At 44.6% G+C, this 13795-nt stretch overlaps 1 protein-coding gene across 4 annotated transcripts in view; it reads left to right on the forward strand.

Annotated features, from left to right (window-relative positions):
• The first annotated feature begins 711 nt into the window (after positions 1-711).
• ACTR3B (ARP3 actin related protein 3 homolog B) overlaps positions 712-13795 on the forward strand; it is a 46608-nt gene continuing 33524 nt past the window's right edge. The window contains exons 1-3 of one of the 4 annotated variants that reach the window (XM_019530461.1): positions 752-811; positions 5962-6053; positions 11951-12006. Coding sequence is in view for 2 of the 4 variants with exons in the window: in XM_019530444.1 (XP_019385989.1) it covers positions 768-811; positions 11951-12006 (100 nt within the window). In the remaining 2 variants the exon portion in view is untranslated. Of the gene's footprint in view, positions 812-5961; positions 6054-11950; positions 12007-13298; positions 13358-13795 lie in introns of those variants that run through there. The other 3 variants (XM_019530444.1, XM_019530453.1, XM_019530469.1) reach the window with 3 other exon arrangements.

The following is a 13795-nucleotide window of genomic DNA, read 5'->3' on the forward strand; positions in this document are numbered from 1 at the left end:
GGCGTGGGTTGGGCCCCAGGCCCAAATTAATCTTAATCCACCCTGTGTGTGTGTGTGTGTGTGTGTGTGTGTGTGTCAAAGGGTGCACGTGTGTGTGTGTGCATGTGTGTCAGGTGACACGTGCCACAGTGTGTGTTTGTGTGTCAGAGGGTGACGTGTGTGTGTGTGTGTGCCTGTGTGTTTGTCAGAGGATGACATGCCGGGGCCCGGTCACAGTTTGTGTGTGCGCGCGCGAGAGGGTGACATGTATGTATGTGTCAGAGAATCACATATGCCAGTGTCAGGCCAAGGTGTGTGTGTGTCAGAAGGTTACACGTGTGTGTGCATGTAAGAGGATGATGTGCCAGGGCCAGGCCAAAGGTTGTGTGTGTGTGTGTGTGTGTGTGTGGATGACATGTGCCAGGGCTGGGCCAAGGTTGTGTGTGATGTGTGTGTATACTTGTTTGTCAGAGGATGACATGCTAGAGCCAGGCCAAAGTTCTGTATGTGTATCGGAGGCTGACACGTGTATGGGTGTGTGTCAGAAGACGACACATGGCAGGTCCGGGGTGCGTGTGCGCAAGCGTGCCAGGCCCGCCCCGCCCCGCTGCCATGGAGACGAGGCGTGAGCGAGGCGAAGAAGGGAAAGGGCCTCTCCGCCCTCTTCCAAGATGGCCGCCGAGGGGGCCCGGAGCCGCGCTGCGCATGCGCCCCACCGCCCGAGCTGTCAGCCGGTTGCGCGGGCCAGGGGCGCCGCCGCAGTGAGGCGCGGCCGGGGGAGCTGCAGTATGGCTCGCGTGCTGCCCGCGTGTGTGGTGGACGGAGGTACCGGGTAAGACCCCGCACGGAGCTGGGGGCGCCTCGGGGCCGGGCCGGGGCTGCGGGGCGCGCGGTTGCCGGAGCCGGGCTGGGCGGGAGGCAGGAGGAGCCCGGCCCAGAGGCGCTCTATGTCCAGCCGCCTCCTTGGCGGTTCAGGCGGAGCAATGGGCTCAAGACAGCAGGTGTTCTAGGCTCAATGTTTGCAAAGTTTCTGCCACAAGCAGAAAGGCGAAGAAATGGTTAACGAGGGGGCGCCCCCCTGGGATCCTCTTTTTTTTTTTTTAACAACCCTTCATTGCCCTGCTTTCTCTCCTCCAGGTGGATGTGCTGCATCTCTGTGTGTATTAAATGAGCCCAGACCTCTTGAACATAAATCCCCCCTGAACATAACACTGAACATAAATCCCCCCTGCATGCATTCCCCAAATGTCCCTAAGGTGTCAACAGGAGGTTGTGCCTCTCTGGGCAGTTCAGGTCTTACCCCAGGTTTTCAGCAGAGTAGGGACAACTTGGCCTCCTTTTTTTCCTTTTAAATCTGAGTCTGCTCTAGGTGCTGGTAGACAGTTTGCAGGGCTCACTCCTGCCCACTAGGAATGACTGTCGTGTATGTGTAGGCTGACCCTACGGACATCCGGGACACTGCGCCCCACTTTCACAAGTTGGGGAGCTGGTGCTCTGCACTGATTCGACTCCCATCCAGGCTGCGCCCCTGCTTTTTTGGGGTGCCCATTATCATTCTCAACAGTTCCTGAGATCTGGGAATGTCTCAACTAAACCAGCACATAGCCAGGACTGTCCTGGCTAAACCAGCACAGCACCCTATGTGTGTGCCTGTGTACTAGAGAGGAGTTAGTGTTAGGGTGTTTCCTGTCTGGATGCCTAGGGAGTGCTATCCCTTGCATGGAGGTATTGTAGGGGTGGATCCATCAGAAAAGCAGCAGTAGCACCATTCAGTGCAGAAAAATATAAAATGATGATATATGACAGGACACAAAGTTGGCTTTCAGTTTGAGGTCGTATCTTACCATTTTGGACTTTGCTGTGAATTTGCTATTGTAAAAAAACCCAAAAACACAAAACAACAAATGAAATAGGAGGCAAAGGTTTGGTCATTCCTAGCAAAGTGAGCAAATATAGGCTTTAAGAGGAATTGCCATGGTCTTTTTTTTTCTGTGCAGGAGTTAAGCTGTTGAGGGTTCTTCTGCAAGTCTTTAAATAGACGACATTCAGGGAAAACAGAGCTTGTTTTCTCCTTACCTTTATCTTATCCTCGTTCAAATAAGCAGAGCAAGGTCCCAAACTTCCCAATGCTTGCTGAGGTAGCAGTCAATTTTCTGATGAAGACTGCAGTAAAGTGATTTGTAATCAAAGATGAGGACATTTTTAGTCAGGCAAGAAATAGAAGAACATCTTGAATTAAAACTTGTGGGGGCTAAGTGTACAGCCTTATTTTGGGGAATAAATCCAGGAGATTTTAGACAAATAATAGAGCTGATTATAAAGGGCTAAGATATTTAACTTTATCCTTTTCCCATACAAGCTGAGTTTGTCGTAACTCCCAGAGTCTGATTGTGCACAATGGAAAGCAGAAATTAAAATCCTGACTAGATTTCAGTATTTTGATATCTTTGTTTGAAATCAAAATTCAGGATGTAGGTTAAGGAGTGGGTTAGAATTAAGGTTGAAGAAATCCAACCATACAGAAGTACAGATATTTAGAATTACATTTCTAAACTACCTTATGTTCCTACATAGACACTTGTCTTTTCTTTTTTTTTGGGGGGGGGGGAAGGTATTCAAAATGCTGAGCACAGAACACTCATTTTATATATTTTCTACTCTGTATATCTGACAGTAAATGTGGTACTTTGTTCATGTGTTAACTTTCTGCTTTTTATGTAGGTGGGCTGTGGTTGTTTGTAAATAGATTAGTCTCCCACAGTACCTAATCAGATTTGATTAATTTGTGGGTACAGTTATCAGGGCTGGTCCTGCCAGGAACTGGACTCTCTGAATAAATGAGCAACTTGGAGTTTCAGGAAGGGGGTTTTAGTGATCCAACAAGGGACTAGCCAGAAGGCAGAAGAGGGACTCATTCCCCTTCCCCTGCTGGGTAAATGGCACAAGCAGTTTTAATTGCTGCTTCTTCATTAGTAAAGGAAGATCTTCCTGGAAGTAATAGAAATGTAACTGCTGTGATTGATATTTTCTAAAAAGTCTCTGTTTGGAAACAGCTTGTCTACTTTACTTCAGTTTTGAGGAATAAATATTTTTTATCTTTGGATAGGCTTCCCTAGTGGTCAAGTTTCATGTTGCCATCAATCGCTGTGTAGAAAAGGGCAATTTATTTTAAGACTGGATGATGCTGACAAGCCCTTCTGATGTTGACCATAATTTAAATAGCAACATTTAAAACCAGGGTTTTATTATGTAACCTTTAGTCATAACTAGGGATCTTGGTTTTCTCTGTTTTAAAAAAAGCAAATTCTCTGATTAAAAAAAAAAAAAGTTGCATATTCTCCTATTAAAACCCCCACAATTCACATTTTCCCATGGTCAAAATGAAACACTATATACATAGGAATTGAACACAATATTCTGTTGATATATTTACAATTTTAAAGCAGTTTGGAAGCCCACCAGTGCCTCAATCACTACAATAAAATAAATTCTAAATACCTAGAAACTTTGGCATTTGATTTGGGTTTTTTATCATAGAAAATCTGAGTTCCCCCTGCCCCTTTCACCTACCAGGACATGCAGGTCCAGCTGTGGCTGCCTCCCCACACTGCTTTGGGTGCTGAGCAGCCCTGATATGCTGGCGCCCTGCCCACACCACTGCGCCTCAGTCCCCACCCACAGCCCCCCTACCTCTGTTAGTGCCCCTCACTCCCCTCCCATAGCCCACCCCTGCTGGTGTCCCTTCCCACCCACAGCCCTGCTGGACGGGGGGCCCCCAGCTGCCAGGGCTACAGGGCCAGGGACCTGGGTCTGCAGCGCCTGAGCCCCAGCTGTTGCCTGTGGAAGGTGGTGACTGCTGCTGCGGTGGAGCGGAGCACGGAGTCAGCTCCCGCTCCCCCTTGGGTGACATGAGCGCCCCTTGCCATGGCAGCAAGGAGCTCCCAGCGGTGGCAACGAGCTTCCCTGCCTGGTCTTGCTCTGCCCTGCCATGCTGGGTCCCACACACTGGACTCTGAGGGCTCCAGGAGGAGGGCAGCAGGACGGTGAGCCCAAGCCCACAGTGTGCAGTCTGCTCCCTCCCCATGCACAAATCTGGGGGGCATGTGCCATTCATGTACCCCTGTGAGTGTGTGCAGTAGTGGGCAGCTAGCACCCCTGGCCTGCTCCCAGCCTGGGCCCTGCAGCCTCGCACACCACCCCAGCTGGGCAGGAGCTCCCTCCCTCTCTATGGGAGCCTCAATATCCCCCCTCTCCCCTCCTGCCAGACTTGCCTGCGGGGAGCTGCTCTCCAGGTTGCCTGGCAGCTATATTCATGTGTATGTGTGCACATGCACATGGCACCTCCTGCCTGATTGCCCTCCTCCCACTCCCTGCAGCCCTTTCAGGCTGGAGCTCTGCCAGTCTGCAAGGGGAAATCCATTGTTTCCCACGTTTTTCTCCTGGGTTTTTCTCCTCAGAATGAGAAAATCCGGGTTTTACTGTGTTTTTCCGTGGCGAATTGAAAACCCAGCTCCCTGGTCATAACTAGGGTTCTATGAAGTGGTCCCATTAAACAAAGGGTTTTTTTCAAATTTTTTTTTAATTTTCTTCTGTGTGTGTTTAGGCACTGGGGAGCACTTTAGGATGTGAGAATTCAGGAATTCTCTTTACTTTTGATAAAGATCTACTTTTGCTTGACTTCACTGATCAGTTTTGAAGCACCTATCCCACTGCCTGTGCATAGTTGTAGACAGCAGAGTGATAAAAATGTACTTAAAATGGAAAATCAGACGCACCTTTTAGTCTTGGAGTAGCAGCTGCCACTCTAAGATAAACTGTGAACACCCATAACACTTCAACGTTGTTATTCTTCTTTAAAATTTATGTACATATATTTGAACTACTCTTTTTTCAGGTTCTCCTGAAGTGGAGATATAGAGTTGATCTTTTCTCAATGTCCATGGAAATTTCATACTCCTGTTAATTTAATTTTGTGCGGCAAGGGATATTTTAATTTCCATAGTTTTCACAAGTGCCTTCCTACTTTGCACATCATCATGGAGCTGTCTCATTACAGGTTTCTCAGCCATACTTAAAAACAATGCAGTGCTCTTCTATTTATGGCATGCTGTCACCATTGGTGCTCTAATGGTAACACTAGTCATCTAGTTGGTGTTTTAGCTGTCAATTTTTTTTTCTTCCTGGAGAAGTTTTTCTAAACAGGTTATTTACACGGCTTTTGGCATTAAGTAACACTTCATATCTGTTACACAGTCTAGAATTTGTTTAAAACTGTAAAAACTTTTAGAGTCACAAAGATTTGAACCAAGGAGGAGTCAGAACTAGGAGATTCTGCACCTTGCACAGTGCAAACACGGAGAGCTGTGTTTGGGGGTTACTAGAGCCCCCATCAGGGTTTGTGCCCTTGTGCTTCTAGGTTACATAGCTACAGGTATGCTCCAACCAGCCAATTTCTAGTGTCAAATTTGAATATTCAACGTATGAAATCAACTAGAATTATAGTCTGTTTAAAAAATCAGTTTGCTATATCAGTTTGCTATATCTTTCTTCTTTTTTTGTGACTCTAAAGTCACAGAAATTGAAAAGAATTCATGTTTTCCTATTCCTACATTTTTTCTCTTTTCTTATACAGGAGATGAATTGATTAACTCTATGTCAGAAGTAGTAAAATTGATTTACATATGCACCTATGCACACCGCTACATGCAACATAGAGAATTTTTTTGTCCCCTCGTTTGTTTGTAACCTTAGAAAAGTGAGGCTGGCAAGGACATCTGAAGGTCATCTAGTCCAAGTGCCTGTTCAATGTGGGACTGTTCTGTTCAAGTGTTTGTCTAACCTGTTCTTAGAAATTTCCAAGGTTGGAGATTTATATAACCTCTCTAGGTAATCTGTTCCAATGCTTAATAACCCGTTTGAACGTGTTGGTTCTTTTTTTTTATACTAATCTTTAATGCTGTCTTGGGTTTATCATTTGTATAGTTTCCAGTAGGGTCCCATCTCAGACAGATAAGGCTGGAATTTGAGGTCTAGTCCAACCTCGTCCAAGATCATCTCTATCTAAACCATGCCAGGTTTATTTAGCCTGTACTGTACCACATGTAATGATGGAGATCCCATACTCTCACTAGGAACTAGCCTCATAGTTAGAAAGTTATTTTTATAGCTAACTTTAACCTCCCTTGTCACAATTTAAGTTTATTATTGCCTGTCCTGTCTCTTTGGACACTCAGTCTAGCCGTTTACCTCTTCTCTCTCTAACAACCTTTTTTTGTTTGTTTGTTTGACTGAGGACTGTTATCAAGTCTTCCCTTTTGCCTCTCCCCTGGAAGAAATCATCCTAACTTTTCCAGTTCTTCATATATGAGACTTTTTAAACCTCTATTTTTTGCTCTCCTCTGTATTCCTCCTCCATGTTCACACTTTTCTTGACGTGCGATATCTAAAACTGGACCCAATGCTCTAAGTGAGCCCTTGCCTTTTCTGAATAGAGTGGAAGTATCAATCCCTATGGCCTACATATGGCCCTTTTGTTAATATATCCCAGTATGTGGTTAGTGGTTCTTGCTTGTTTTTTATTTATTTTCAGTATTACCTGGTTGACTCATACGTGGCTTCCTGTCCTTTTCTGCAGGACTGAAGGGTAGCTAGTTTCCATTTTTTGTATTTGTGCCTTTCTCCTTCCTAACTGCAATACTTTGTACTTGTCGCCATTGCATTTTACTCCATTTTATTTCAGACCATCTTTACAATTTGTTAGGGTCATTTTGCATTCTAATCCTATTCTCTAAAGTGTTTGCTACCCTATCCAATTTGGTGTCATCTACAAATTTCTTAAATGCACACTCAGTTCTTCCCTCCAAATTATTAATGAAGGTATTGAACAGAGATAATAGCCAATAGCTCAGCAATTATTTAAGCCAATTATTTGGGTACTCTACAACGAATTTCATTAGGACCCGCTCATTTGAAAACATCTATTTGATTTTAGTAAACCTTACCTTATTCTTTCCCTGCTCACAACTGTGTGCCTTCTCCCTGTTCATACTTCTAACTGCGCTTATTAGCTGATAGTTGACCTTTTTGTGAGGACTAAAGTAAAAAAGTCTTTAGAGACCCCTTATTGTTCATTATTAGCTTCCCTTCCTTGTTCAATGAGGACCTTAGCTTTTTGTGTTTTCCTATTACTTCTAAAGGGTTAATTGCATAGTTTTCTGTTATCCTTTGTTTCTTGCTAGTTGTATCTTAGTTTGTGCCTTGGATTTCCTGATTTTTGTCTTTCTGTGCTTGAATTAAATTCTTAAACTCATCCTTAGTGATGTGGCCAGGTTTCTATTTTTTGTAAGATTCCTTTTAAAGTTGCAAGGCACTGAAGAGCTTACAGTTTAGCCGAGCAGGTCACTTGCTGTGTTTCCTATCTTTCCTCCTCAATAGGATAGGATGCTTTTATTTCCTTAATACTGCCTCTTAGAGAAACAACAAACTCCTAGGTAGCAGGACTTCTTTTTTTTGCCAGAGACCAATTTTCTGAATTTAGAGCTGCTTTTCTGAGGTTCAGGATTTCTGTTCTGCTGTTTTCCTTTCTATCCCTCCTTAGGATTATGAATTCTTATTTCAAGAGTTATTTTAAGATTCTTAACCTATTCTTCCCTATTTGTAAGAAACAAACTAAAAAATGTTTCTCTGCTATGTTTTCTCTGCCTACTGTACCAAGGAGTTATCCCCAGCACAGTTCAGGAACTTGTAACAGCAGTGCAGGCAGTCCAACATTTCAAGAATCTATCATGGTAGTGAAGACTTCCATTAAGCAGCAGGTCCTCTAATTTGGATGTTAAATTTGGAGGCATTTATAAAGCCTCTTCCATTTCCTCTTTATGGTTTGGTGCTCTGTAGTAGCCACTAACTGTAACACTGTCCTTGCTGTTTTCCCTTACCGTAGAAACTTTTAATAGGTTTGTTTTGGTTCTCAGAACAAGTATATTTGTCTTTAAAGCAACACCTCTTCCGTATCTTCTCTGTCCTTCCTGAATAAACTGTAGCTATCCACATCAGTGTTCCACTTCCATGAACTGTGCCACCAAGTTTTGCTTATCTGAATTTGATCATAATTTTGTGTGTGCTAGGACTTGGTTATCCCTGATTACTCTTCATGTTTCTTGCATTTCATAGACTAATACCCTCCAGCATGTCTGCTATTTTCCCCAGCTTGGTGTCACCCTCATGCTTGCTTATGATGCACTCCATTCCGTCTTCCAGATTGTTGATGAAGATATTAAACAAAACTGGTCCCAGGACCAACCTCTGGGGCACTCCACTTGATACCGGCTGCCAACTAGACCTCAAGCCATTTATTAGTACCCGTTATGCCTGATGATCCAGCCAGCTTTCTATCCACCTTACAGTCCATTTATTCAACCTGTACGTCTTTAGCTTGCTTGCAAGAATGTGGTGGGTGACTGTATCAAAAGTCTTGCTAAAGTCAACGTATATGACATCCACTGTTTTCCCTGCACCCTTGGAGCCAGTTGTCTCATCATAGAAGGCAGTCAAGTTGGTCAGGCATGACTTGCCCTTGGTGAATCCATGCTGACTGCTCCTGATCACTTTGTTCTCCTCCAAGCACTTAGGAATGGATTCCTAGAGGACCTGCTTCATGAGTTTTCTGGGGACCAAGGTGAGGCTGACTGGCCTACTTGTAAGGATCCTTTTTGTGTCTAAGCTCACCAAAGAGTTCTCTGCTAAGCCAAGCTGGTCATATGCTGTATTTGCTATTCTTTCTGCACATTGGGATGGATTGTTCCTGCACCCTCATCAATAAGGTTTCTTTTAGAATACAACCAGCTCTCCTGGACTTTTCCCCCTCAGACTGGCCTCCCAGGAGATCCTGTGCATCGGTTCCCTGAGGGAGTCACCATCTACTTTTTTGAAGTCCAGGGTCCACCTTACAGATCATTCATCCAGGGTCCATAGTCTGCGGCTCTACTTTCCTCATTTTGTCAGCATCCTGAACCCAGTCATCTCGTGGTCACTGCTGCCCAACTTGCCAGACTCTTCTACATCCCCCATTAATTCTTCCCTATTTGTGAACAGCAGGTCAAGAAGAGCGTGACCCCTAGGGTCTCTTGTATACATGATGGTGGGACCATGTACATGTGACAAAAAGTGATGACAAATCATCATTTGTCTAACATAATGGTGTCACTGTGTACACATGCATGATTTTTTCGTGTAAGAATTAATTTGAGTGTGGCAACTTAGACCATCTCCGATGTATTTTAGAAATTGTCCATGTGTACATCATATCTGGCTCCCAGAGAAATCATGCGTGTGTACATCATATCTGGCTCCCAGAGAAGGCAGTGGGGACAGTGCATGGGGAGCTGGAAGCCCAGATGGGCTCATGGAAACTCGGGCTCGGCAGGTTTCCAGTGACCCGTGTACTGTCCCCGCTGCCTCCTTTGGCCACTGGCACACGCAACTGCCCTTGTGCTGCCTTCCCATACTGCCCCAGGGGCAAGCCAGCTCATTCCCCGGTGATCCCAGGCAAGTGGAGAAGGCAGCGGGGCTGGTACACAGGGCCCTGGAAGCCTGCCAAGCTCAAGCTTCCCCAGCCATGTCAGGGCTTCGCGCCCCATTCACTGTTGGATTGGGCTGGGTGCTGCCTGCCTGTGAGCTGGGGCAGCACCCACCCAAGTAGCACCCTGCCTGGGCACCCCTGTGGGGCACTGCTGCCCCCCAGCAGCTCAGGGGCTGTGCAACCAGGTGGCAGCTTGTGCAGGCTGGCTTCACTAAGAACAGTCCACCTCCATCCTCTTTTGAACCCCACTTCAGGTAGTTGAATACTGCTATTATATCACCATGTCTTCACTTCTCTAGACTAAATAAGCCAAGTTCCCTCAGTCTTTCCCCATAAGTTATGTGCCCCAGCCCCTAACCATTTTTATTGCTCTCTGCTGGACTCTCTCCAAATTGTACACAACCTTTTATAGTTGGGGGACCCAACACTGGACACAGTACTCCAGATGTTGCCTCACCAGTGCAGAATAGAGGGAATAATTACTTCCTTGATCTGCTGGCAACACTCCTACTAATGGAGCTAAGCATGGTGTTTGCCTTTTAGGGCAACAAGGACACACTGTTGACTCATACCCAATTTATTGGCCACTGTAACCCCCAGGACCTTTTTTGCAGAGCTGCTGATTAGCCAGTTGGTCCCAAGCCTGTACTGGTGCGTGGGATTGCAGGACTTTGCACTTGTGCTTGCTGAACTTCATGAGATTTCTTCTGGTCCAATCCTCCAATTTGTCACTGAATCCTAACCCTACCCTCCAGCATATCTACTACTCTCCCCAGTTTGGTATCATCAGCAAACTTGCTATAGGTGTGCTCTGTCCCATCTTCCAGATTGTTGATGAAGATGTTGAACAAAACTGGCCCCCGGACTAGTTTTCTTTGGTTTGGTCTCTTCTTTTCCTACTTGTGAGTATTCTGGTCTAGCTGACTAGAAAATCTTGTACTTTTAATAAATTAAGGAAGAATTTTGTATTTCTGCATGATAGCTCCATAACTTGCAATCACAATATTTCATTATTAACCAATAGATTGCAATCCAGGATGAAGATAAAATGGCTTAAATATGTATCTGTTCATTGGCCAGTGAGTGCCCTAATCAAAGTTTGCTGGAACTACTAAAAAGGATTCCAGTCATGACTGGAGTTCAATTGAAGTAGTTGCCTGTCCACTAAGAATTAGAAAAATTTGTCATAGTCTTGGATCTGATTTATTTCTGAGCTAGACTGCAACCACTGACCAACCACTGCAGAAGATGCAAATTATTTTTGGTGTTATCTTTCATCCTGAACCACCCATTCCATTTCTCTTGAAGCTACATATGTGGAATTGTTTGATTTGCAGTATTTGTCAGTTGGTTTTTAAGCCTTCCTCAGGGCCATTGGGTGTTGACTGTAGCCAAGGCTGGGGATTTTGATTGGGGTGTGCAAATGCTCCTACGGGGATCAAAGCCAAAGGTCAGACCGATTGCCAAATTTGGGGTTAGGAAGGAATTTTTCCCCTGTAGTCAGAGTGGTGTGGACTATGGGGCTTTTTTGCCTTTCTCTGTCACTGGGGTATGGCCCTTTACATGGGATTTCTTGAGCCATATATTAATAACCTTTTACAGAACCAGGACATTGGCTGTTACAGTTCCCCTGCTTTACCTGTGGCAGGTTAGGGTGTTCTGTTGTGTGTTAGGGCAGATGGTAGTTTTACAAGGAGTTTAGATGATGGGTTTGTATGGGATTGTTTGGAGAGGGATGATCCTGCCTCAGGTAGGGTGTTGGACTAGATGATCTGTGGAGGTTCCTTTCAGCCCCACTTCTCTGATTCTGTGATTTTATAATTTCCACGGGCAATTGTCATTACAATTTATTAGCAAGCATTCACTCATGAGAGAAGTGAATATCACTATTTTATAGATGCAGTAAATTCAGGTAAAGTGACTTGTGCAAGGCCACAGAGGAGATCTGTGCTGCCACCAGGGTTAGAACAGTAAATACTTCCTTGCTGTGCTCTCTTGTGCTCCTGTTAGACGATATAAACTTCCCCTCAGATGACGTTTCTGTGTAGGTATGCCAGCCCACTCAAAAATAATAGGATTGAGCAGATATTACTGAGGACAAAATAATTTGTGTGTTGAATTTGCAGGGTTGGAAGGAAAAAAACTACTTGTAAACAGAGATGCTTGATACACAAGTCGTTGAGATGTCAATATGGAACCGGACTACATCTCTCTTCAGAACAGAACTGCACTTAAAATGTAGCTCAAAATTTAGTTGTTTCATATACTAGTTTGGCCTTTGTGCTGACAGAAGTGTGATTACTGTTGCTATACTTTATGTTGCCAACTTTGTGAATAAAGTAGTTTTTTTTTTTCTCGATGCATCTAAAGACCTACTGATAACTTTCTTTTTAGGTATACAAAACTTGGCTATGCAGGAAATACAGAACCACAGTTCATTATTCCATCATGTAAGTAATTTTTGCCCCAGGTTCTCATGAATAGTATTATTCACAAAGTGTTGAGTAGTAAGTAATTTGCTTTCCAGCTCCTGAAGGGACACAGTTATCAGAGCAGTTAAGGAATGAGTTTGAGTCCCCCACTCCAATTTGTACCGGGCTTCTCCCAGTTGACCTGCATATATATGTATAAATGGTATATTTGCACCTTAAGACTAACTGAATCACAGCTGTTTAGCATAAAATTTTGTGAGAACAAGCTCACTTCATCAGACGCTGTGAAAAAGCATCTGATGAAGTGAGCTTGGGCTAACAAAAGCTCCTGCTGTAGAGCTCTGACTTAGATTTACACTTTGCAGATCAACTACCCTGCTTTCTGCTTGACTTCAGCCTAACATGGCTAACTACCTCTCTCTGTTAATGGATAAATGATCATGAGGGCTGAGGAACCAAAATTGGCTGGATGTGATGTAAGCTATCTCATTCCCTTGTGTGCTGCTGTCTGCAGAAACAGGCCTACCTTAACCATGACTAACCAGGCTCAGGATGAACTTTGTGTTTCTTCCAGCTTCTAACTCAGCCTTCCCAATTATCTTTGTGTATTTGACAAGTAATATTCACTATCTTAGTATCCTTGGCTACAGTATAAATGAAGGGACCTCCTTGTCTCCAGTTTTCCAGGACCGTTGCTCATTAAATCAGCTTCTGGTTTCTGTGATAAAGACATACAGAGTAAGCTCAATTTTCTTTTCATCTCAACTGTTTTTTTCTGCTGGGACTCTGGCTTATGGAATACAAGCTACTTTCCTCTCAACCTAACACCCTTGTTGAAACTTGGGGAATTTGTGGAAGGCCTTTTATGTAAGTCCTAAATCAGCAGTACCACCTCGTTGTAGTATGTATCCACCTCTGAGGGAGACTCCAGAAAGAACAAAATAAATGTTAAAAAAAATTGTTCATCATTGAAAGTAGTATTTTTACTTTTTTAAATGTGTGTTTCCTTAGTTTGTTAAAAACAGCATGTTGTCTGGATCTGTTAACCATTTTGAACATCCCATATTAACATTTGAAATGTTTTTAAATCTTAAATTTTATACAGTGTAATTTACAGTGGACTACATGCTACTTTAAATTTTGAGATACTAACTACTAATATCTGTCTCTAATTGTTGTAATACTGTATTTGAAAAGGTTTATGGAATTTTATCTGTTAATCTGGAACTTAATTTTCTAACATCTAGGGGTGTACCAACAGAGATTTCTTGAGCCGATATCAATAGCTGATGTGTAAGGAGGCATATTGGCTGATACTGATCTGATTTCCGATACGCAGCCTGGTGGCTTGAAGAGCAGTGTCCAGCTGGTAAGTCTGTTGTGGAGGAAGAGAAAGGGTTAGGGGGGTGCAGTTTGAGGCCCCTGCAATGAGGGAGGGAGTGTGGCAGGGGCTGGGGCAGGCGTTGCCCAGCTAGGGCTGGATGGGGTGTAGAACAAAGCTGCAGCTTGTCTGGGGGGTGCGGGAAGGGGTGGGGCAGCTCCCATTACTGGGCATACCCCAGGAGGGCATGGGGGGATTGCATGCTTCTCAGATATGTCCAGGGTGAGATGGCTGCCACTGCAGGCTGGGGCCAGCACCAACCTCTTCCCGGTTGGGGATGGGCCGCGCTGTGCTCAGGGTGGGCAGCAGTGGTGCTGGGAGCAGGGCTACAGGGGTATGGGGGCAGGAACCACACCAAAATTCACCGTAGCCCTCCCAACCCCCTTCTCAGCACCATCACTGCCCGCCCCTAGTGCAGCCTGGCCC

The sequence above is a fragment of the Crocodylus porosus genome, unplaced genomic scaffold (assembly GCF_001723895.1).
Source record: "Crocodylus porosus isolate Cpor-Errol unplaced genomic scaffold, CroPor_comp1, whole genome shotgun sequence".
NCBI classification, from domain to species: Eukaryota; Metazoa; Chordata; order Crocodylia; family Crocodylidae; genus Crocodylus; species Crocodylus porosus.